Below are 26,841 nucleotides of genomic sequence, written 5' to 3'. Positions count from 1 at the left end.
GGATGAAAAGACGTGGAAGAAAGCGACCACATCGATGACCACTTGGCGGTGTGGTTCAGAAAGTCACCAAGGATTCAAGACACACACAAGTGTAAACGAACTCTGCCACGAGAGATGATTTTCACGTTGCTTTAAACAATGGTTTAACTCTGTTTCACACGTTCATGACATTTACATTATCATAAAATGAAATCAACAACAAGCCCACTTTGCATCTCTCTTCAGGAGACAACAGCTGGAGCCATTGCATTCACTATAAAAGACATGCCCAAATATTCAACCTTCGTCTGCGAACAGTACGAAATACTGTCTAGGGTTAGATAATTATACCTCGTGTGCAGAACGGAGAATAGCAGAGATGGGGAGCATAGTTACGCTGACCTTGTTGTTGCTGAGCTTTACAGCCTGCTCTTTGGTGCACTGTGCGAAATCTAGATATAAAATTCGGTAAGTAGTACAAAATACTGTAGTTAGTAGTCGTAGGCACATTAATAAGTTTGTTTTGTTTGACTAGGCCAACAAAATTAGAATTTAAGTCTGCTTTGCAGGTGCATATCGCTTTTTATTGAACGGACCTCGTACGAGCTTTGTCTCGTAGACTCTGATGTGTAGCTAAAACAGTGTCCTCTCGTTATGGTCCTCGAAAATATACACAATGGAGTTTATGATTTGTTGGGGAAATGCCGGATCGCTTGCTCGGAGTGATAGCCGACAACAAGTGTAAGCATATTTTTTTTAATCGATTCACGATTAACACTGGAAATTATTTTTTGAAATCACGTTGTTTTGAGATTTCATTAGTCTGAAGTTGTATTAATTAGAAACAAATTATTATTTATTATTGTTTATTGTCCTTGATTTAAGGTCAATACAGGCATATTTTTTGATGCGAATATTGTTTTTGAATAGATCAATATATGATGACGTATGATCATTTTGATGCTACATATGATGACACGTATATAGTTTCACGTATGATTAATTTTAGTCCTTTTGTATTATGTAAAATTTAATATAATGAGTTTTTCTGGACCTCATGTAAATGAGAAAGTATGTGTACAAAACAGAAAACACACAGATACCATGTTTGTTATCACGTGTTTATGGATTAATTAAAATTTTGGAGAAAAAACCCACATAAGAAAGACATATTCTTGAACGATCTGTAAAATTGTGTCCGACAAAGTCAAAGTGTCGTTTACCTACCGCCCGGTATTTGTTTATACCGCCCGGTAATTGTTCTTTTTCCCCCGGTATTCATGTCTGTCTAGTAGTAGGCCGGTAGCTACTAGCGTTGGTTATTTTTAGAGATTACCCATGCTTTCTCTTCTCTGCGCTTGCTGTTTGTACTGGATTAATTGTTGCTTGAACGATACAATTGGGTGACCACGATTTACATAAACTTTCAAATATTTGGACAGGATTTATTCAGAAGTGGCTGTTTGAATAACGTATGTAAAAATGACACGGACAATTTGGTGCATTTACCTGACAAGTAGCGACTTTACAAGAGGGGCATCGGGGGCTTTATTCTTGAAAAGGCTGTAACTCATATACCGTTCTGTAAAACCACTTCCGTTCGATATGTTCGCTAAGTGTAATTTATGAAACCCCGATCAGGCCTTACCAGAGTGTCACTGAGCTGTAAAGTTAGAGGACCCAACCCCTCCTCAAAAGTCGCTACCTGTCAGGTAACTTCACCAAAACTGTCCATGTCACTCTTTTCATACGTTATTGAAACCGCTAATTCTGAATAAATCTTGTCCAAATATTGTTTGTAGGTTAATGTCCCTCATGGTCACACAATGGTGTTATTTAAGCACCAATGCATTCAGGACAAATAGCAGATATTGCTCGCAAAAGATTTCAACCGATGCTCGATCATACCGGCTTTGTGGGGAATGTGTGCTAGCGTCTTGCTTTATACATTACAGTGTCGAGTTATTGTAAGCTGATACCGTGGCCGAACGGTTATCGCGTTTGCATGACACGCGATTGAGTCGAATTATTTTATGTTTTTTGTTTGTTGGGGAATCTCCTGTTCTAAATATAACCAACACCGGTAGCTGCCGACCATCTACCAGAGTGACATGAATACCGGGGGAAAATAAATAATTACCGGGCGGTATAAACAAATACCGGGCGGTAGTTAAACGACCGTTTGACTTTGTCGGACACAATTTTACAGACTGTTAAAGCATATGAGCCCGGTCCTCTACTTTACCGCTCGGTAACGCTCCGGTAAGCCCTTTAGATCGGGGTTTTATAAATTCCGCTTAGCGGACTTAACGGACTGAAGGGATATGACCGTCCGATAAAGGAGTTACAGACTTTCCCAGAATACGGGCGCAGGCCACGTCAGTGTGGGTAATTGACACGTGTTCTAGCGATCGCTGCAGGCCATCAAGTGAATCGTGGCTACGATGTGCAGATTTTTCGAGAAAAAAAGGCATGCCATCGTTGTTACACCGCCGTATATACGGTCTGTCTGTCTGTCTGACTGCTGGCTGCCTGTCTACAGTCTGTTTTGTCTGTTGGTATATCTGGTACTAATCACTAATGGGTCGATCGAGCTGACATGTAATGTGTAGCTTTGAATTGTGTTACATACAGTGCTTGCTTTACATGTTGTAAAAGAGGAGATGTGAGCTTTAAACGCCTTTACACAACCAGCCATAGCATGTATCCGACGATTAAACGCTTTGTGATAGTGACCCGTCTCGACCAAACATTTGACGACGGAATAGTTTGCAGTAAGCAATTTACGCTACCGTCATGAATACAAAAATACACATATACATTTTGCTGTAAATCTTTGTGATGCGGCCAGTTATACTAAATCCGAGTATATTTCCAGAAAGGTAATTTATTCCCCTACCGTATGAAATAAAGAGTTTCATTTTTCATGATTTAGTGTTTATGCAGTGGACCGGAGACCTAGGACACCCCCCAAAATCAAATTCGCAAAAGCAAACTTGCAGACACTAAAATACACACACAAAAATCAAAATAAGTAAGAGTGACCCCGTTTTTGATCTCAAATAGAAGAACAACTCATTTTCTACCCATACAAATGTATTTGGTTCAGCTGTTGTTCCTAGTAGTGTTGTTTTGCCATTTTGAAGAAGACTGGTGTCAGTCTCGCCAGAAGCCGTAAAAGGCTTGTTTTCGCATCATTTTGTGTATGCTAGGCGGGTAAAAAAAACGTAGTTTTGTAATGGCTCGTTGTATTGTTTTTAAATTTGATAATAAGCGTGCAAGTTCAGTCTGCTGCGCTGGATTGGGTTTTGATGTTGGAAGACCTGTTTTTCGTCATTGCTGTGTCGCGTTAACATTTCCCTACCCTCTAATAATTGAAAGTGGGGGTCTCGGGACCCACTAGATGGGGCGTCCGTGGGGAGCCCAGATTCTTGTTGCTTAGGGTATACGGTAAAATAACACTTATTCCCCCCTCTGCTTCTTTCTCTCTGTAAACGTATAGGGCTAGTTATTTTTCGGTAACTTACCCAACAACCAAAATCACTTACCCAACAACGGGCCTGAATCCTCGATAGCTCACAGGTTGATGAGTTAGACTTTGAGGGAACTACTTTAGCGATTGAAAAGTTCCGAACGCTCCAATGTACGAAATATACATATCTAGACCAAACAATACAAACATACTGCATTTAACCTGGCAACTACAGGCTTGAACACATTAATCTCCATATAAAATCCATGAGTTTGGTTGTTTTCTAAATCCAAATCTAATAATAATAATAATAATAATAATAATAAATAACTTTTCTATAGCGCGAGTCCCATCAATTGGCTCCAGGCGCTTTACAAATTCATTATAGAATAAACTAGCACAAATCAACAAGCATACAAAGCATACATTTAACTGAGACATAACACCAAGATCCCAAGCACTAAGCAAAACTTAGCGTACAATGTTAAAAGTAAACACACACACACACACACACACACACACACACACACACACACACACACACACACACACACGCGCACGTACGCGCACACACAAAGATACCATTGACAAATAGACCATAAAGCACATACAGGGTAGAGAGTTCCAAAACAGAATAGAGTTGTGGAGAGTCTACTCAGGCTAAGCAAAGGCTTTACGAAACAGGTATGTTTTGAGTTGTGTTTTGAAGGAGGAAAGGCTGCTGGAGTCACGGTTAGAACTTGGAAGCGAGTTCCAGACGGTCGGAATCTGGTACCTAAAGGTTCTTTCACCAAAGGTCTTGGTCCTGGTTTTGGGGATGCGAAGGAGTTTTTCAGAGGAGGATCTGAGAGAACGGGATGGCTCGTAGATACTGAGGGAATGGGACAAATAGGGGGGAAGTGATTTCTCAAAACAGCGGTACCCTAACAGAGCCAGCTTGTACTCGATTCTATACTTCATAGGAAGCCAGTGAAGGGTGGTAAGTAGGGGAGTGACATGGTCTTTCTTAGACTTCTGCAGAATGAGCCTAGCAGCACTGTTCTGGACTCTCTGTAAGCGATCAAGTTCTTCAGTGGGGCGGCAAGCAATAAGTTGCAGTAGTCAAGTCGACTCAGGATCAGAGAGGAGACAAGTTGAACAGTGGCTTGGAGTGTCAGGAATGATCTGACAGAGGAAATCTTGCGCAACTCAAAAAAGGCACATTTACAAACAAAACTAATGTGTTTTTGCATTGTCAGAGCAGAGTCCAGGTACACGCCTAGGTCCTTAACAGCGGTTTGGGAGACAATCTGAGTGTCGCCTATTGTCAGGGAAGAGAAGAGAGAAAATGTAAGTTTTACGCCCTCACGGCAAAGCCATTAGGGGCATGTTACACGGGAAAACCCGGCTTTGTATGAAAATAAAAAATAAAAATGCAGGGGGGAGGGGGGGATGTAGACAGCTGGCTGCCGGCTGCTAGAGGAGACCTGAAATGGGCTAGGGACCGGATTGGGTCGTCTTGGGTCAGTGCTGAAATGGTTACTTTATTGGCTGTTGGCCGAACGGACACCCGAGCCTCATATTTTTGCATGCATGTATTCGTGTTTCCAAGGCCTGAGGCTTTCGCTGTGACCCTGGGATCTTTATCGTGCGCATGCGTGCACACGGGGGTGTTCGGACACCGAGGAGAGTCTGCACAAAGTTGACTCTGGGACACACATCCCGCGCCGAACTTGGGGGTTGAACCCACGCTGATAGTAACAACCGGTTTTAAAGCCAGCGCCTCTACCGACTGGGCAAACTCCCCCCCCCCCCCCCAATTGGTTGGGGTCAAGACGTCCCATGGAGGGCGGGGGGTATGGAGTAACACATAGTGTTTTGCTCAGAACATTCCCACCCAAGCAGAGCCGCGCTAGGGGTACGCATTACCGTAAAGCTGGCAGTCAGTGCTACCAAAATGTCGTCTGTGTCTACCACACGGTGGTGACTTAATGTGGGTCTATGTAAGCAGATGCCAGCGCAAGCAATCTGATGCAGAGTCAGGAGGCGGTTTGGTACAAGAGAACCTTAGAGGCCACAGCCTCGGCCGTCTAAGGGACCTGTGTGTCTGGAGGCACATTTGGTTTCTGAGGATCAAGCGGAGCTGTTGCCTCTGCTCCCAAGTTCCCGTGTCTGGAGGCGTTTTTGGTATGGAAGCAAACCTGTAGGTTGGGGCCTCTGCCTTTCAGGATGCCAGGACTACAAAATGTGTGTCTTGGGACACATTTAGCTTAAGATTCCAGAAGTGGATCTGTGCTGTGCTGGGTCTGCTGCAAGCACACTAGAACCAGCTTGCAACAGTTGAGGTGAACAGATTGGTGACCAAGACCATCATCGGTTTCTCTCCGAGTGATGGGTGTGGGCGGAGAAAGTCTCCCAGACTGAGAGCATTCTCCCTTCTGTAGCGGATGAGACTAGACATCTCTTCCTTGAGAGTGTCACAACCTTCAAACACGTGTGTGAGGTGTCCAGTCTTGCCACACTGACAGACTACCTTGTCCCAGTAGATGCGACTGCTGACCGTGCGCAAGCGACGCAACAGGCTCATGGGTCTCGGGGGGAGTGGGAGGTGGTGCCCTTTCCTATTGTAGGGGAGGTGTATCCATCCTCTCTCTTCACATGTTTGTGACAGTGTCTGCTCTCTTTCCTCTCTTTTTAGCTTGGCTAGCAGCAGTTTGGCTTCCTGGCAGGAGAGCCGAATGTCTGTCACTGGCATGGTTGACATAGTCGCTGCTTTTGCTGCTCTGTCCGCCATTTCATTTCCCCGGATTCCTGTGTGGGATGGCAGCCACATGAGGGAAAAGTCTGTTCCTTTTGTCATAATTTGGTGGGCTAAGAAATGAATTTCAGTTTGCATCTCTCCTCTGTTCTTGGTGCCATATGCAAGTGCTTGCAACGAGGATTTTGAGTCCGTAAGGATGACCACCCCCAGAGGTGGGGTTGGCAGATCGTTTATCAGTGTGCAGGCCATGTAGATAGCAAATAACTCTGCAGAGAAGATGCTGATCCCCTTGTTTAGCTTGTATTTTCGTGTTATATCAAGTCCAGGAATCGACAAGGCACACCCAGCCTCCCCTGACTGCAGGATCGAACCATCTGTGAAGACCTGTAGGTGGCTTTTAAATCGTTGATCGATCTTTTCTTTTGCAACTGTGGCTAGCAGCAATGGGTCTTCTGCCTTTTTTAGGCCGTCTCCATAGTCCATGATCAGATTTGGGGCTTCAAGCAGCCATGGAGGGTAAGGAAGAGTACCACCTGTAACCAGCTTTTCCTTGGACAGGGCACTCTGTTCCCATATGCCCTTCACATTGTTGTATATTGGGAGCCCTGTTTGGTATGTATGAGTCTTGGATTCAAGAGCTTTGTATTGCATGTGGTCGGTATCTCCCATGTCTGGGGTAAATACTTCCACTGCCGTGTTTGGGACACAGTGTATTCTGACAGCCAGTTGTACACATCTGAGGTGGCATTCCTCTTTCAGTGGCAGCCATCCCACTTCCTGGTAAAGTAGAGTGGAGACTGCCGATCTGGGGACCCCCAGCGCCACTTTGAGAGCGGCTCTTTCTACTCTTTCAAGCTTTACCCACTGACTGTCAGGAGCTGCAAAGAAAGCCTCTTGGCCGTAGCTGAGGCGCGACCGAATAAGGGCACTGACAAGATGGATCAATGGTTTTCCGGCTGCCCACGACTCTCTGCTCAGAACCTTTATCAGATTTAGGGAGCGTTGAGCTTTTCTCACAAGTGAGTCTATGTGTGAGCCCCAACTGAGAGAGCTTGTGAATGTCACTCCCAAGAACTTGGTTTGATCTGCTGGCACCAGCTGCACCCCATTTATGGTAATGGAACATGTCCTTTTGACAAGCTGCACTCCTGTGAAGGCCATGAACACGGTTTTTTCGGTAGATAGCTCAAAGCCATTCGTCTGCATGTAGTCAGCGATCTGGTCGACTTTTGCTTGGTACCGCCCCATTTTTGTTTTGATTGTTCTTTCTGACTTGCAGTTGACTGCTTCCCAGAGGGCCATGTCATCGGCAAACAGAGACAATGAGGCCTCCTTGAGGTTCAGGTTTGCTGCATCGTGGACCATGATGCTGAACAATATGGGGGCTATGATGCTTCCTTGAGGCACCCCCATATCCAGGACATGTGTTTGAGAGATGGACTGCCCCACTCTAACAGCCATGGACCTGTCTGTGAGGAATTCCTGGACAAATTCCAGCAGACGCCCTGAGATCCCCATGTTGGACATTTTCTGAATTAACTTTCCATGCCAGACCGTGTCGAATGCTCTTCTAATGTCGAAGAAGGTTGCCAGCACTGTTCTGCTTCGTGCTTTAGCCTTCTTGATGTGGGCTGTAAGTTTTACCACATGCTCCATGCAGGCTCGATCCTTTCTGAAGCCTGCCTGGCGTTTGTCAGGGAAGTACAGTCAATCTGATTTAAAGCATGCCTTGAGCCTGACAGCATCACCTCAGTTTTTAAGTCATTCAGCTTAAGTTTATTGTCTATCATCCAGTCTTTAACTGACTCAATGCAGCGCTCAGTGTTTTTAACCACTTTTGGAAATTCACTGGGGGGAGCAGAATCCTCTATTTGGGTGTCGTCGGCATACTTGTGGTGTTCGCAGCCATGCCTCGAGATGACGTCAGATAGGTCCTGTGTGTATAGTGTAAACAGAACCGGGCCTAGAACAGAGCCCTGTGGTACTCCGTGCTTCAGGGGAACAGGGGATAATTCTTTTTGACCTATTTGTACTCTTTGAAAGCGTTCAGAGAGATATGACACGAACCACTGGAAGGCTTTGTCGGCAATTCCAAACGTGAACTGTAGTCTCATTAGGAGGACGTCGTGGTCGATGGTGTCAAATGCCGCCGAGAGGTCCAAGAGTGCGAGCACAGACACTTCCTTGTTGTCAGCACTGGTCAGCAGCTTGTCAGTTACGTAAAGAAGAGCGGTTTCTGTGCTATGATTTTTCTTGTATGCGGACTGATGGACGTCCAAAAGATCATTACTCAGCAGATGTTCTTGGAGCTGCGCTAGCACACACTTTTCTAACAAGTTTCAAGTTTCAAGTTTCAAGTTTTATTTATTCCAATAAAACCCCGTGAGGGTACATGGAAAATTAAAAAACACAATAAAAACACATTTCATTCAACACCAAATAAAAGGAACCAAAACAAAAAGAAATCAGACTATGTACAGAAAAGGGAGTTGAGGGGTGAGGGAGAGCAAAAACAATACAAGAAACAATTCAACAATAATAATAATAAATAATAATAATAATAATAATAATAATAATAATAATGATAATAATAATACAAAAAATAATAAAACATTACAAGTGCAAAGTGATTACATACATTTCTTTACTATGGGAAACGGGGGAAGGGAGAGGGGGGGGGGGGTGATGGGTGGGTTAACATAAGGACAAAAATACTATTACAAACAACACAAAACAGATAACGGAATATAAAGCTAAAAGAGAATTAAATTTTACTCGCTTCTCAAACAGTCCATGACAAGTGTCATGAACTTTGCGAGTTTTAGCAATAAACTCTTTTTTGTAGTGGAAAAAAGCTCTCTGAATTTAACTGAATTGGGGCGGGCATAATAATAGCACCGTAACAACTGTTTTCTATAATTGGTAAAGAAAGGACATACAAAAATATAATGGAACTCGTCCCCAAGGTCACCTGATGAACATTTGTGACAGATTCTGTCTTGTCTGGGAATACCAAGAGTCCTACCTTTTTGTATAGGCAATTTATGATTCAGTGTTCTAAATTTTAAAACAGCGTTTGCTAAATTAACCGGCAGGATGGACAAGTACTTTTCAAACTCAAAATTCTCTTTATACATTCTATAATTATAATAAAACTCATTGTTATTTATTTCTGAATGCCAGGTTTGGACAAATTGGTCTTGTAGCCTATTTTTCATCAGTGCTTTGAAAGTATTAAAATAACCACCATCCGTTACATTATTGATAGTTTGATTGTGCCAAAAATCACTAAAGCCTAACTCATTTAGAACACCATGGACAGAAAGCAAAAATTTTGACTTGTATACACCAGATTCATACATTTTAAACAAAAAACGATATGTCACACAAGAAAGTTTGTCAGAACCATTAGAAAATGCAAGTTTGTACCAAAAATTCAACATACGACATTTCGCTTGAATACTTACAGGGAACTGACCTAATTCACCCAAAACCATGTTTGTTGGTGTTGATTTGCCAACTTTCAAAATCATCTTAAAAAATCGTATCTGTAATTTGTTAGCTAAATCAGACATGTAAGGGCACCATACTTCAGAACCGTAAAGTAAAATAGGGACCACAGTTTTTTCAAAGAGGTCAATTTGAACATCAAGAAGCAAAAACAGTTTTCTAGTTTTACGTAATAAAGCAAACATGGCCTTGGAGGCACGGTCATACAAATTCTTCTGTGCAACAGTAAATTTACCATTGTAGCTAAATTTAATACCCAGATATTGAAAATCATACACAATATCAGCTTGGTCAGAAAGGGTAAGTTTGAAATGGGTCTATAGTTCTTTAAGCACTCCGTGTCTAGGCCTGGCTTTTTTAGAAGTGGTGTTATGACTGCCTCTTTAAACTGTGCAGGCACAGACCCAGACTGAAGAGAAAGGTTTAAAATGAGAGAAACTCGCTTTAGATCTCTTATGAGTGCAAGCAAACTCCCAAGGCAAGTAACTCTCGTACTCTGTCTAGCGACAAGAGTAGTTCCGCTTCCAAATTTTCTGAACTGAGTTGCTTGCCAGCTTGGACCACAGGCGGAAGGTATCGTCCACTGGACTACTACTATCACAGAAAGACTACAAGGTACGTCATTCACCTTCGAGTCTTCTGTGTTCTTGGAGTCGCTTCCTGGGGAAAAAATATTGTTCAAGACGGTTTGCCTCTTCCTACAGTCTGTGTAAGGTCAAATAAATACAGTTGAATGAGTGTTTGAACTGTATGTACCTTTAATTTTCAGCTTCCGTCCGCTGCAGGTTGTTTTTAACCATCATTTGGACGAATCTTCGTTTGCGAGCCATAATATACACTTTGCGTCAAATCATGCATCCGCACCGAATATGCATACATGCATACCAGCGCTCATTGGTTAATAACAGGATATTCGATGATTATTTTCATTGGTCGACTGAAATCGTCTGCATCGGTTCCGTTCGTGCAACGAAAAGTGGCAACGATATGGCAGCCAACGTTATCCAAGCTGCTCTTGGGGGCATACTTTTTTTTTGTTAGGTCAAGCCGGCACAGGAAAGTCTACTTTAGTTAAAAAAATTAAAATGTCAACTGGAACAAACAGGAAAAACAGTCCGCATCACGGCAACAACAGGTATTGCAGCCAGTCAGCTGAGCGGCACCACAATCCACAAATTCGCTGGGATTATGGATGGCCGTTTTAGCGACAAAGATATCATTAGTCGTGTCATGCATGATGCAGATTGCGAATAACACTAACAACAGTAACAGCGATAACATTACCACAAAAAACAAGAGGCGAAGCCTTCAAGGCTCCCGTAAGAAATCAACAAACAGTAACATAACACAAACTCACTCACTCCGTAACACACACACACATACACAAACACAAACACACACACACACACACACACACACACACACACACACACACGCACACACACACAGTTAAAACTAACGCATCATATCAACTCCATGTATAATTTTCAAAAGAAGGCAAACAGATAAAATGACTAGGGTAATAGGTTAGGTACCTGCCATGTGGGCACTTTTTCCACTGCTGTCCTCAGTCCTATACTTTTCATCAAGACTTGTCACCATGCCGAGTAGATCTAAATTCGGAAGTCTTCATGTGGCTGAGGCATATATCTGACATAGCGTCGATCTTGTTGTAGGTTAACCTCCTTTCTGAAACAAATGGCAAAATGCGATTAGTTATGATGACTACAACCTACACACATATAAACAGTGTTTTGAAACAGAATAGTCAGGTTATACAAGCCACTTTACCTATGCAGCATGGTAACCCTACAATATGCGAAACATGTCGACTGCAGCAGCCTGGTTCTTAAAATAATTCTGACGGTCAACACAGCCAGAAATGCCAACAAAGACAAGAAAGCTGTGGCAAGGTAAGCTTACCAAACGTTACATAGCGAATCATATATGATAGTGCGTAAACAGCAAACAGTAGATCTACAATCAAAGAGAGGATCGAGTCTGGAATGAAACGCGATACAGATCTAGCATTCAAAAACTGTCTTTCACGTTCAAGGAAGTTGTTGCAAAGTACTTAAGACTTACTAAATTGTACAGACAAAACCATGACAGTGCATGTTTTGAATCTGAGGAAAAAATCGTGATCATTTTGACTTTGAGAACAGATTCATTCCGTTTCCTTATATCTGCATGTTCAAGTAAATGGTGGACAGTTTTTTTCGGGCAGAGTAAACTTAACTTGAGACTCTACTGCAAGTCTTGAAATTCACATAAATCGAACCACGAGCAAAGACATCCAAACATTACAGGCACTTTAGATCAACTCATTTCACTAGAGGTGACTGCCTAGCACTGTGTTTGACATCCGTGTCTGCTGAAATAAAAAGAAATTAAAACAAAACGGATTAACAGTAGGTGACACGTTATCAGAGTGGGAGACACTAGATCTGTCTCTGAACTTACCGGGATACGGCTGCAAGATCGACACTGACTGCCGCGCTTTCGACAGCTCTTCCTCGCGTGGACATTGGAAACACGCTGTGCAGATCAAATTGTAGGAAATCTCCCTTTGGTATCTTCTTTATTTACTTTTCTGGAGCTTAGAAACCGAACAACATGAAATCGTCTTCCCCGGCGAATCGGCGAGGTGAGAACTGGACCACAATCCTTCGCGCGACCCCTGACCTGATCTTGACACCTGACCTGCCGTCTACATGCCAAACACGACACAAATCAGTCAACTGCTTGTACCCCTTCAAAACCCCCCACCACCCGTTTTCTTTGGATACACGCTTTAACTACACACATGCCGACACAATGTTGATCATTGCTTCAATAATTTGAAGATGGTGCTTGAAAATTAACCACGTGAAATGAGTATTTCGGTGTTTAGCCAAAAATGTTAAAGTTTCTACCACAGACATACACACATACATACGCACGCACGCACAGACAGACAAAGTTTACCATCGCATAGGCTACACTTACGTGAGCCAAAAACATGCATCAACACACTATATCTACATACAATTTTGAAAAAATAATGTTTACTTTCAGCTAATTTTATAAAACGAAACAATTTAGTTTTTCGCTCGTTTCTTGTTCATTCATAAATTCAGTACTTACCTAAAAAATAACGTTTTCCTCATTTTGAATGAAGTGGCAAACGGTTCTTCACTAATACCGAAAGTGAAAACTCCCGTGGGTTGCTTCCCTTTGCTGCACTATATTTACATATGTTTTAGACCAATGAGCGCTGGTATGCATATTCGGTGCGGATGCATGATTTGACGCAAAGTGGATATTAGCGGCTCGCAAACGAAGATTCGTCCAAATGATGGTTAAAAACAACCTGCAGCGGACGGAAGCTGAAAATTAAAGGTACATACAGTTCAAACAATCATTCAACTGTATTTATTTGACCTTACACAGACTGTAGGAAGAGGCAAACCGTCTTGAACAATATTTTTCCCCAGGAAGCGACTCCAAGAACACAGAAGACTCGAAGGTCATGAGTGACGTACCTTGTAGTCTTTCTGTGATGGTAGTAGTCCAGTGGACGATACCTTCCGCCTGTGCTTGGACAAAACACTGCAATCCGACGGTTAGTTTTCGACAATATTTCATTTTATAAACAGATCACACGCAACCCAATGCACAAATCTCATCAATTTAAAGAACATATAGCGGTTTCATACACTATTTTGCCCCAGAAAACTGAACTTCATACAGTTTTTAACGATGGAACACGGGTGCAAAATTCGTCTGCTTGTCCCATTCGAAGAAAGAACATTTCCTGAGCGATACCAAAACAGGAACAGAACACACACTATCTGCCTTTACCGCCACAGCAGAATAACAACATAATTGTGTACTTGATTTTAGTCCAAAACAGGGAAACTGACAAGAAGTGTTAACAGAATTGATTGATTTTTCCTGAACTATACAACCGCGCATTATTCAATCGCCTGCGCAGGTAGACTGGTTGAGTGAATAGGATTCGATCAAACTTTTGCACAAAACTCCTCTTTTCTTTGAATAACTGAAGAAAGGAGGAATAAAAAGGTTGCATACCTCGTCTCATTGATTATTAAAAATAATGGTCTCAGTTCGCGGTCATGAAAAAGCTCGCTGAAGCTCGCATTTTTCTTGATCCGCTAACTTCGACCATTATTTTTAATAATCACTGAGACTCGGCATGTAACCTCTACATACCCGGCTAGTTTACAGATTGAAAGAAGCGTGGTGGTACAATAAGTCCATTTTGTCCCTATAGCTTGCGAGCAGTTATTGCTCAACAGAAAGCCATGGCCGTGACGCTGGAGGCTACTAAGGCCAGACTTGAAGCTACCGAGACCAGGCTTGAAGCTACCGAGGACAAACTTGAGGCTACCATGGCAAAACTGCAAACCACCAGGGCAGACGTGAGCACAAGATTCAAATCAGGTCTGATTTCATAACTTCTGCTTATACTTTTCTTAGAAAGAACTATTCGTTGGTCAGCTTTCCCAATTGCAAAGAGCAATACCAACAAGAATCTTAAACAGAATGAGGCAGAGCGTTGTTAAGATATCAAAAAGGATGATTGCCGCAAGCTCATAATTATGCTCGTCATTCTCCAAGGCACTCCAACTAACACTTACGTACACTTAACACTTTTTGAGGATGAAAGTCGCTTGTTCATTTCAATGCTTGTTATTCTCTCAGGTGCCAGGAGAAAAGGTTCCGTATAACTCTCGCTTACTCTATTACACATGTCGTATGCATAAAGAGCGATTAGTTCCCTTTGGTTATTTAATATCAATACCAACAAATAACTCTTTCCTCGCTCACGATTATCTGTTTTCTAGCAGGAATACCCAACTCCGTTGGATCCCACTTATACCATCAAATATACCTACACACGAATATGCAAGAGGGAAGTACATGTCCCAACTCAGACACAACTAAACACCAACCCACTTAAAAACAAAGATAATTTTATAACATGTAGTTGGGTTTTTTTTGTGTGTGGTTTTTTTTTTTTTTTTTTTTTTTGGGGGGGGGGGGGGTTTGGGGGGGACGTGTTCTACTTAGATGCAATCAAATACTTACCTAAATACACGCCACGAGCATATAAGCAAAGTTCGAAGACAAAGATAATCCAAGGAAAACAAGTCGCGTGGAGCGATATTACTACATTTGCGCTTTTCTGTATTAATAATCTTTTCAGCTTTCCTGAGCTTGGTTTTAATCCAAACATAACATATCTATATTATTTTTGGAATCAGAAAATGACAGAGAATAAGATGTAACAATTTTGATTCGATTTCTCAAATTTCAATTTAATTAGAATTTTCTTCTTTTTAATTTTGTGAGCTTGTAAATCCAAATATAACACATCTATATATATTTGGAATCATTAAATGTTAAAAATTAAGATTTAACTATTTTTGAATCGATTTAACCCTTACGCTGCCAATCAAAACTTGCGTATGTGCATTCCTGACTGCCAGGGAATATTGGAGTTCGGGGTGTAATAATTCACACAAAAATCTAGTTCCAAACTGGCAGTAGGTAGGTAAGTAAAACCAATGTTATTTTTAAGGGAAATTGAACCACGAATCTTTTTTTAGTGTCTAATCATGGAAATAATAATTAGTTTGGCTTATAATGATGTTTAAATATGAACTTTTGAAAAATCAGTCCGGCGCATCTTCCGGTGCCTGTGGATCAAACACAGGTGGCTGTTTTGCTCGCTCCAAGAAAGGATTATAATCACTATGATCTACCTGTTTGCAACGAATCGTCCGAAAGAAGATCTCCCCCTTCCCCTGTCAGTATCCATAGTCATTTGCACCCCCTGTAGGTTATTGTCAGTTTTTCCCTACCGTGGCCCGGTCGACTTCCACCGTTTGCCATTTTGACGAGTCGAGATTTCTCTCCCCTATCCTGTCGCCAAGGCCGAAAATAGCCTTCAGACGCAAAACCGCGTCACCATTTATGTTTATTCATGAGAATGAGGTATCCTACCAAGCCATTGGCTGCTATTTTTGTGTCAGCAGTGACATCGCACTTCTGGAAAATCCCGGAACCGTCAAGACGGGTAAACCCGTCCTAAGGCGCTGTCTGCATCCTCATGACTGTTCCCGTTTCACTTATGCCTCTTGGCGGTGTGCAGCAATACAATACAACAATACAATACAATAACTTTATTTTCTCTTTTAGAGATTAATAAAGTTATTGTATTGTATTGTTGTATTGTATTGCTGCACACCGTCACAGAATCAGCTGTTCCGAGCACAAATCCTGCTCGGCAATGTTTACAAATGATGTCCACGTCATAGTTTATAAATAGCAACAGAAACAATGGTGGCGCTAGACAGTCTCAGACACCCGTGTACACAAAGCACAGCCATTTGTAAGTGATGTTAGACTCGCCTGGCGATAGGTTCTTGGCGTTACCCAACACCCACCACCCACCACCCCCCCCCCCCCCTCCTAACAGTATAGCGCGGACCCTAGCGTGTCACTAGCAAAGCGGGCCTTACTCTCTGTATAGTGCGTTCACTGAGAATTCATCACTTTGAGTTCCGAAAACATAACAACTAGAATCAGCCGCCACAGCCAAAAACAAGTCGCGTAAGGCGAAAATACAATATTTAGTCAAGTAGCTGTCGAACTCACAGAATGAAACTGAACGCAATGCCATTTTTCAGCAAGACCGTATACTCGTAGCATCGTCAGTCCACCGCTCATGGCAAAGGCAGTGAAATTGACAAGAAGAGCGGGGTAGTAGTTGCGCTAAGAAGGATAGCACGCTTTTCTGTACCTCTCTTTGTTTTAACTTTCTGAGCGTGTTTTTAATCCAAACATATCATATCTATATGTTTTTGGAATCAGGAACCGACAAGGAATAAGATGAAAGTGTTTTTAAATTGATTTCGACAATTTAATTTTGATAATATTTTTTATATATTTAATTTTCAGAGCTTGTTTTTAATCCGAATATAACATATTTATATGTTTTTGGAATCAGCAAATGATGGAGAATAAGATAAACGTAAATTTGGATCGTTTTATAAATTTTTATTTTTTTTGTACAATTTTCAGATTTTTAATGACCAAAGTCATTAATTAATTTTTAAGCCACCAAGCTGAAATGCAATACCGAAGTCCGGGCTTCGTCGAAGATTACTTGACCAAAATTTCAACCAATTTGGTTGAAAAATGAGGGCGTGACAGTGCCGCCTCAACTTTCACGAAAAGCCGGATATGACGTCATCAAAGACATTTATCAAAAAAATGAAAAAAACGTTCGGGGATTTCATACCCAGGAACTCTCATGTCAAATTTCATAAAGATCGGTCCAGTAGTTTAGTCTGAATCGCTCTACACACACACACAGACACACACACACACACACGCACACACACACACACACACACGCACATACACCACGACCCTCGTTTTGATTCCCCCTCGATGTTAAAATATTTAGTCAAAACTTGACTAAATATAAAAAATACGTATGCATGCGCTCGCTTGATCAAGCATTCATTACATCGATACAGTACTTTGGTGCTTCGACAAGCAAGATGGAGGATGATGAGTTTGATTTGAAACTTTCGTTTGAGTTGTTTCTTGACAACAAATCGTACGTGGAATCTGAACGATTTCCTGAGGAAGATCTTCGCAATGAACTGTGTATCGCGGTGAAGAAAATGACAGTTCTGAGTTCGTCAAGTGACGGAATTTACGAAAGTGCACATGGATACAAACAGTGGCTGGTCCATTTTCGTGAAATGGCAGGACCAGCAAGCATTACTGATTAAAAATGTAATGAGGCTTCGGCCAGGAAAAAGTATAGATCTACACAACAAGAACTTGGATTGTCGTACTTACAAATCTAGCAGGATTTCTGCGAGTGCGAGCGCTTCATCGGCGGATTCTGCCCCAACGGTTACACTTACACTTTTACAGCCTCCTGTATCCATCGTTCCCATTGATATCCTATGAATATGGTTCGCGTGTTGCGTTCTGTTGTAGTTTGTCGTCTGCGTCGCTTCCGTTCAGGTTCTGTCATTGGTTTCCTTTTCATTCTGGACTCAATTTCGTTGAGAAATGAACTAACTCTTTGCGATACGTCCGGTTCGTCCGCCATTTTTTACCAGTTGTCATGACAGCAGGCGACGAAAACCAGTCTTGACGGCCAATTTTAATCTTCAAATGGTGGAGAGCTCGGTCGCGACCAAATGCCAATTTACTCATTTTGATTTAATTATTTAGCATACTTCTGGTGCTTTATTGAGCAAACCGAGCCAGGTGCGTCTTAATTAAGGTACACTAGATTCCTCAAACTCTTCAAATCGGCCCAATTCGGCAAAAAAAACTCTCCAAGATGGCGGCGTGGAGACTCTATCTTTAAAACATTTAGTCAGAACTTGACTAAATGTAGAAAATGCTCCTTTCCCGGGAATCGAACCCGTGTCGCTTTGCCGGTGTAACACGACATTTTTACTCCACGAAAAATTTAATCCGGAGTAAACATTTCGTACGAAGTTCTTACTCCGAGTACACCTTTCGTACAAGAAAAGAACTCTCCAAAGCACGAAAAAAACAAGTCGCGTAAGGCGAAAATACAATATTTAGTCAAGTAGCTGTCGAACTCACAGAATGAAACGCAATGCCATTTTACTCGTAGCATCGTCAGGCCACCGCTCATGGCAAAGGCAGTGAAATTGACAAGAAGAGCGGGGTAGTAGTTGCGCTAAGAAGGATAGCACGCTTTTCTGTACCTCTCTTTGTTTTAACTTTCTGAGCGTGTTTTTAATCCAAACATATCATATCTATATGTTTTTGGAATCAGGAACCGACAAGGAATAAGATGAAAGTGTTTTTAAATTGATTTGGACAATTTAATTTTGATAATAATTTTTATATATTTAATTTTCAGAGCTTGTTTTTAATCCGAATATAACATATTTATATGTTTTTGGAATCAGCAAATGATGGAGAATAAGATAAACGTAAATTTGGATCGTTTTATAAATTTTTATTTTTTTTTACAATTTTCCGATTTTTAATGACCAAAGTCATTAATTAATTTTTAAGCCACCAAGCTGAAATGCAATACCGAACCCCGGGCTTCGTCGAAGAGTACTTGACCAAAATTTCAACCAATTTGGTTGAAAAATGAGGGCGTGACAGTGCCGCCTCAACTTTCACGAAAAGCCGGATATGACGTCATCAAAGACATTTATCAAAAAAATGAAAAAAACGTTCGGGGATTTCATACCCAGGAACTCTCATGTCAAATTTCATAAAGATCGGTCCAGTAGTTTAGTCTGAATCGCTCTACACACACACACACACACACACACACACACACACACACACACACACACAGACACACGCACATACACCACGACCCTCGTTTCGATTCCCCCTCGATGTTAAAATATTTAGTCAAAACTTGACTAAATATAATGACTCCCTCCACAACATTTTTACTCCCCATTTGTTTTACTTCCACTAACATTCTCGTAAGCGAAAATGGGATGCGGGCGAAGGGATAATGCCAATATGTGATCTCGAGCAAACGAATGTCGCGCTACCCTCCCTCCACCCCTTCCACACCGGGACTAACAGGGGATAGGGGAGTAAAAGTTTGGTACACAAGGTTCGTGTTAGGGTGGAGAAATTTATTCATTATTTATTTGTCAGGGGAGTAACATTTTTGTACAAAATCACTTGAAATCACCTGTTGTTGGGAGTAATTTTTTTGTGTTATGGGGAAGTAATGTTTTCGTAAAGGGTGTAAATTTGTGTACGAAATTTTTACTCTGGAGTAAATATCTCGTGGGAGTAATTTTCTCGTGTTACACCGGTTTCGGTGAGAGTGGAGTATCATACCGTTGCAACACGGCCTCTGCTGCATGAAGAGTCGAAATGTACAGAAGAAAGTAAAACCTAACACCAAAATGTTTCTTGATCGAGCGTCGTTTAAAATATGTCGTCATAAATGTCTAAATTATTGTGACTTTATTGTTAGCTTGACCTGACCATGATTGGCATAAACATACACACACAATCTCAGAGTGTGTGTTGTTTTTAGTTGACCAAAGTGACACAGACACACAGACTCAATGGCAAATAATTATGCAATAGCATTTCGAGTTCTTTGCACAAATTCATCAATGAAAAAAGGCAGGTTATTGGATTCGTAATGTTGTCGATTTTCCCCTCGGTTTTTTTTATATTTAGTCAAGTTTTGACTAAATATTTTAACGTAGAGGGGGGAATCGAAACGAGGGTCGTGGTGTATGTGTGTGTGTGTGTGTGTGTGTGTGTGTGTGTGTGTCTGTCTGTCTGTGTGTGTGTGTAGAGCGATTCAGACTAAACTACTGGACCGATCTTTATGAAATTTGACATGAGAGTTCCTGGGTATGAAATCCCCATACGTTTTTTTCATTTTTTCAATAAATGTCTTTGATGACGTCATATCCGGCTTTTAGTGAAAGTTGAGGCGGCACTGTCACGCTCTCATTTTTCAACCAAATTGGTTGAAATTTTGGTCAAGTAATCTTCGACGAAGGCCGGGGTTTGGTATTGCATTTCAGCTTGGTGGCTTTAAAGCTAATGAGTGAGTTTGGTCATTAAAAATCTGAAAATTGTAAAAAAAATATTTTTTTTATAAAACGATCCAAATTTACGTACATCTTATTCTTTATCATTTTCTGATTCCAAAAATATATAAATATGTTATATTTGGATTAAAAACAAGCTCTGAAAATTAAAAATATAAAAATTATTATCAAAATTAAATTGTCCAAATCAATTTAAAAACACCTTCATCTTATTCCTTGTCGGTTCCTGATTCCAAAAACATATAGATATGATATGTTTGGATTAAAAACACGCTCAGAAAATTAAAACGAAGAGAGGTACAGAAAAGCGTGCTATCCTTCTCAGCGCAAGTACTACCCCGCTCTTCTTGTCAATTTCACTGCCTTTGCCGTGCGCGGTGGACTGACGATGCTACGAGTATACGGTCTTGCTGCGTTGCATTGCGTTCAGTTTCATTTTGTGAGTTCGACAGCTACTTGACTAAATATTGTATTTTCGCCTTACGCGACTTGTTTCTTTTCTCGTGGATCGTTACAATTGTGTTTTATTCCAATCAGTTTATGTTTCTGTGCCGTCCAGCAGCCATCAATTCATCGTGCAAAAATACATGTTATAAACGTGTTTTGCAGGCTCATCTTTCATTCGCTGGGGAAGGGAGAGCTGCCCAAACAACACAAACCTGGTCTATACTGGTGAGTAAGGAGATTCCCTGTGCACATGTCGTTTTATACCTTGTATATTTTGTTTTATTCCAGCAACAGAGAGCTCAGTTGTGATAAATAAAGCAGGGAAGACTGAAAGAAAAAAAGAATCGCAAAGTTTATGGGTATCTTAATTGTGGGGGTCTTTTGTAAATTCTATAGGTGTTGCTGGAGGGAAACCCCACGGTCAGAAAGGGAGCGGAACCAACCCGCTGTGTCTGACCACGACACCACAGTATGACGACACGAAGACACCGTCTAACCACGGCTACGTGTACGGCGCGAAGTATAATTCCATCCCTGGTCACAGCAACCACGAGGTGGCGCCCTGCTCCGTGTGCCTAGCCGCGCAGTCCACCACCATCATGGTGCCCGCCACACTCGCGTGTCCCTCGGGCTGGACACCTCAGTACACCGGACACCTGGTTTCAGGGCACAAAACTCACTACGCTACCGAGTATGTGTGTCTGGATGGAAGTTCTGAAGTATTCTCCACTAATATTACAAACACTGGCCTGCTGTTCTACTACGTGATTAATATGTGCGGGAATCTCCCCTGTCCTCCCTTCATCGAAAACAGGGTCCTCACCTGTGTCGTCTGCTCAAAGTAGAGATATGTATCGAGTTGGAAAAAAACACCTGAAACCGGGTCGGGTTTTGTTTGAGCAATAGCCTTAGATAAATCGATCTCTATGTGTGTTTTCTCTTCTTGTGCCGTACTTGGAAATTCAAAACCGTGACTAGATTATATCTGCTCTTCTAATCTTTGAGCCAATAAATAAATGCAATCATGTTCAGTGTTGTTCTGTTTGGAGCTTTTTTTGTGTGTAGAATTGGTGTTTATATTTAGTCAAGTTTTGACTAAATATTTTAACATCGAGGGGGAATCGAAACGAGGGTCGTGGTGTATGTGCGTGTGTGCGTGTGTGCGTGTGTGTGTGTGTGTAGAGCGATTCAGACTAAACTACTGGACCGATCTTTATGAAATTTGACATGAGAGATCCTGGGTATGAAACCCCTATACATTTTTTTCATTTTTTTGATAAATGTCTTTGATGACGTTATATCCGGCTTTTCGTGAAAGTTGAGGCGGCACTGTCACGCCCTCATTTTTCAACCAAATTGGTTGAAATTTTGGTCAAGTAATCTTCGACGAAGCCCGGACTTCGGTATTGCATTTCAGCTTGGTGGCTTAAAAATTAATTAATGACTTTGGTCATTAAAAATCTGAAAATTGTAAAAAAAAAAATACAAATGTATAAAACGATCCAAATTTACGTTTATTTTATTCTCCATCATTTGCTGATTCCAAAAACATATAAATATGTTATATTCGGATTAAAAACAAGCTCTGAAAATTAAATATATAAAAATTATTATCAAAATTAAATTGTCCAAATCAATTTAAAAACACTTTCATCTTATTCCTTGTCGGTTCCTGATTCCAAAAACATATAGATATGATATGTTTGGATTAAAAACACGCTCAGAAAGTTAAAACAAAGAGAGGTACAGAAAAGCGTGCTATCCTTCTTAGCGCAACTACTACCCCGCTCTTCTTGTCAATTTCACTGCCTATGCCGTGAGCGGTGGACTACGAGTATACGGTCTTGCTGCGTTGCATTGCGTTCAGTTTCATTCTGTGAGTTCGACAGCTACTTGACTAAATGTTGTATTTTCGCCTTACGCGACTTGTTTGTTGTTTCTTTTTTGCGTGTTTGTTTGTTGAAGTTGAGAAGTGGTTCCTGGTGATGTTGGTTGGACAATTCGTTTATTAATTGGTTAAGTTATTTGCTGAATGTTAGTTTCTTGGTGGACTAGCTGGTTAGGTTGATTGGACGTTCGACATTTTCCTGGTTGGTTTCTTGCCTGATTACTTAACTGATTGATTGACTGGAAAACCGTTGGTGGATTGATTGACTTTCGCAACTACAACAGCCTCAACACAACGCCGATCACATTAACAAGCACAGACACAAGGAACAACTGTACAACATTACATTACACTACACGTATAAATACCAGCCCGTTTTAAAAACAGCTTTATAATTCATGTGTGTGTGTGTGTGTGTGTGTGTCTGTCTGTGTGTGTCTGTCTGTGTGTGTGTGTCTGTGTGTGTGTGTGTGTGTCTGTCTGTGTGTGTGTGTGTGTGTGTGTCTGTGTGTGTGTGTGTGTGTGTGTCTGTGTCTGTGTGTGTGTGTGTGTGTGTGTGTGTGTGTGTGAGTGTGTGTGTCTGTCTGTGTGTGTGTGTGTCTGTCTGTGTGTGTCTGTCTGTGTGTGTGTGTCTGTGTGTGTGTGTGTGAGTGTGTGTGTGCAACAGATAGGACATGTAATGTTCCGTTAATGATTTTAACTGATTTGCAATTTGAATTTTATCAACTATGGAGTTCCACATAAGGTGGCCAGAATCCTTGGGGTGGGGGTAAATAATATGTGCGAATTTCTTTAGTTATTTCTTTTGAAATTGAGGCAATGGGTGTTGGTGCATCGTCACGCCTTTGTTTTACCGATATCTTCTTCTTCTGAGAGAGACAGAGAGACAGAGAGACAGACACAGAGACAGACACAGAGAGAGAGAGACAGAGAGAGAGAGACGGAGAGAGAGAAAGAGAGAGAGGGAGAGAGAGAGGGGGAAAGAAAGAGGGAGATGGGAGAGAGGGGGCGGGAGAGGGGGGTAGAAAGAGAGATGGAGGGAGACATCTTGAACGAAAAGACCATCGCAAAATGGCCTTGATACCTAGTCCAGGCGATTACGGGACGTCATAGTACAGAATGACATTTGAAGGGGGCGAACTGGACACCGTTTGGCTTAATTGCATGGACCAAGAAACCTGAAAACCAAGTTTACACCCTAACTTAGTCGCAATAACACAAATGTGTGGCTTTTGGTGCCACACTGACAGATGCTTATGATGGAACACAACAACAACAAAACACAAAGTAGCATACACAAAACGAAAAGGAAACTTCTTCTTCTTCAGCGTTCGATGACAAGGATCAACAAGTCGCGTAAGGCGAAAATACAATATTTAGTCAAGTAGCTGTCGAACTCACAGAATGAAACTGAACGCAATGCCATTTTTCAGCAAGACCGTATACTCGTAGCATCGTCAGTCCACCGCTCATGGCAAAGGCAGTGAAATTGACAAGAAGAGCGGGGTAGTAGTTGCGCTAAGAAGGATAGCACGCTTTTCTGTACCTCTCTTTGTTTTAACTTTCTGAGCGTGTTTTTAATCCAAACATATCATATCTATATGTTTTTGGAATCAGGAACCGACAAGGAATAAGATGAAAGTGTTTTTAAATTGATTTGGACAATTTAATTTTGATAATAATTTTTATATATTTAATTTTCAGAGCTTGTTTTTAATCCGAATATAACATATTTATATGTTTTTGGAATCAGCAAATGATGGAGAATAAGATAAACGTAAATTTGGATCGTTTTATAAATATTTAATTTTGTTTACAATTTTCAGATTTTTAATGACCAAAGTCATTAATTAATTTTTAAGCCACCAAGCTGAAATGCAACACCGAAGTCCGGGCTTCGTCGAAGATTACTTGACCAAAATTTCCACCAATTTGGTTGAAAAATGAGGGCGTGACAGTGCCGCCTCAACTTTCACGAAAAGCCGGATATGACGTCATCAAAGACATTTATCAAAAAAATGAAAAAAAAGTATGGGGATTTCATACCCAGGAACTCTCATGTCAAATTTCATAAAGATCGGTCCAGTAGTTTAGTCTGAATCGCTCTACACACACACACAGACACACACACACACACACACACACACGCACGCACATACACCACGACCCTCGTTTCGATTCCCCCTCGATGTTAAAATATTTAGTCAAAACTTGACTAAATATAAAAACGCTCGAACGAACAAAATAGCAGACGACCAAACAAACAAAGAGACGATTAAACAAACAAACGAACAAACTCTGATTCACGTTTTGAATAGACATTTGCAGGCCACCGATATCATTTTATTTTCACTTTCCGATTAGTAAAGCCGTTACACAAGGGAGAAAGTGCCAGTTCTGCATGCCTCTTTCAACCTGTAGACGAGTTGCTTCCCTTGCTGCAAAACATCACTTTGTTATATTTAGTCAAGTTTTGACTAAATATTTTAACGTAGAGGGGGGAATCGAGACGAGGGTCGTGGTGTATGTGTGTGTGTGTGTGTCTGTCTGTCTGTGTGTGTGTGTGTGTGTGTAGAGCGATTCAGGCTAAACTACTGGACCGATCTTTATGAAATTTGACATGAGAGTTCCTGGGTATGAAATCCCCGAACGTTTTTTCATTTTTTTGATAAATGTCTTTGATGACGTCATATCCGGCTTTTCGTGAAAGTTGAGGCGGCACTGTCACGCTCTCATTTTTCAACCAAATTGGTTGAAATTTTGGTCCAGTAATCTTCGACGACGGCCGGGGTTTGGTATTGCATTTCAGCTTGGTGGCTTAAAAACTAATGAGTGAGTTTGGTCATTAAAAATCTGAAAATTGTAAAAAAAAAAATTTTTTTATAAAACGATCCAAATTTACGTACATCTTATTCTTTATCATTTTCTGATTCCAAAAATATATAAATATGTTATATTTGGATTAAAAACAAGCTCTGAAAATTAAAAATATAAAAATTATTATCAAAATTAAATTGTCCAAATCAATTTAAAAACACCTTCATCTTATTCCTTGTCGGTTCCTGATTCCAAAAACATATAGATATGATATGTTTGAATTAAAAACACGCTTAGAAAGTTAAAACGAAGAGAGGTACAGAAAAGCGTGCTATCCTTCTCAGCGCAAGTACTACCCCGCTCTTCTTGTAAATTTCACTGCCTTTGCCGTGCGCGGTGGACTGACGGCGATGCTACGAGTATACGGTCTTGCTGAAAAATGGCATTGCGTTCAGTTTCATTCTGTACCCCCGTACTATGGGATTGCATTTCAGCTTCAAAGCTTAAAAAATGATTAAAAAAAAGTTTGGTCATTAAAAATCTGAAAATGCTAAAAGACTGAATGTCTAGGTTTAGCTTGCAGAAAGCATATTTTGAACAGGTTTCACATAAGTTTAGATCTTTGAAATGACATTGTGTAAGGAAACTGGAAGAAGACACACTTATCAAAATGTTTGCTCTTCAGTAAGATTTTAAACAGGGATGGTATTGCACCAGAAAAGCCACAGTCGCGTGTTGTTGCACTCATGAACAACATGCATTATGGGTTATACATAAGTCGAATTAGGGGTATTAAAATGCTAATTGCACAAGCTTTCTACCAAAAATCACGAACGTCATGAAAAGCGTACGAAGGGAAACAATTTGATGAAAGTGGTACGAACAGACACATTTTCCCGTCAAAATCAGTACGAACGGACACAAAACTGTTTTTTGCAAATTCAATTCATCTTATGTTTCACATAGGTCTAATATCACACGCATTCGTACTTTGTGCTATTTGAAGACGATTGGAATACACAGAACTTGTAGTGAGGGCCTGTTTCACTCTGATCTAACGAATGTGTATGAACGGAAACGCTTTTCGTACGAAGGGAAACATGCACTTTTGTACGAACGGAAACATGGGGTATGAACGGAATCTGTATGTTTTCAAAAGACAAGTGATTGTACAAAAGCCATGGGTTTCTATAAACTTCTGTTCAAGCGAAATGTCGTAACAGGCAATGGTTTTGGTGATCATGTGCAAATCAGGGGTCAGATTCGATAACAGAGCGAGAAAAACAAGAAAATGTTAAAAAATCAGGCAATTTTGCCACGTTCGGCCCGCGTGTGTTATTATTAGGATTCACTAGCACCT

At 41.1% G+C, this 26,841-nt stretch overlaps 1 protein-coding gene across 1 annotated transcript; it reads left to right on the top strand.

Moving 5' to 3' along the window:
* The first annotated feature begins 291 nt into the window (after window positions 1–291).
* Window positions 292–21,803, top strand: LOC138968373 (uncharacterized). The gene is made up of 4 exons (XM_070340952.1): window positions 292–447; window positions 13,978–14,147; window positions 20,939–21,001; window positions 21,173–21,803. Exons 1-4 carry the CDS (start codon window positions 359–361, stop codon window positions 21,619–21,621), a joined length of 771 nt encoding a protein of 256 aa, XP_070197053.1. The 5' UTR covers window positions 292–358; the 3' UTR covers window positions 21,622–21,803.
* The last annotated feature ends 5,038 nt before the right edge of the window (window positions 21,804–26,841 follow it).

Source organism: Littorina saxatilis, linkage group LG6 (assembly GCF_037325665.1).
Source record: "Littorina saxatilis isolate snail1 linkage group LG6, US_GU_Lsax_2.0, whole genome shotgun sequence".
Taxonomy (NCBI): domain Eukaryota; kingdom Metazoa; phylum Mollusca; class Gastropoda; order Littorinimorpha; family Littorinidae; genus Littorina; species Littorina saxatilis.
Note: the sequence above shows the minus strand (reverse complement) of the source record. Positions and strands in the feature narration are given on the sequence as shown.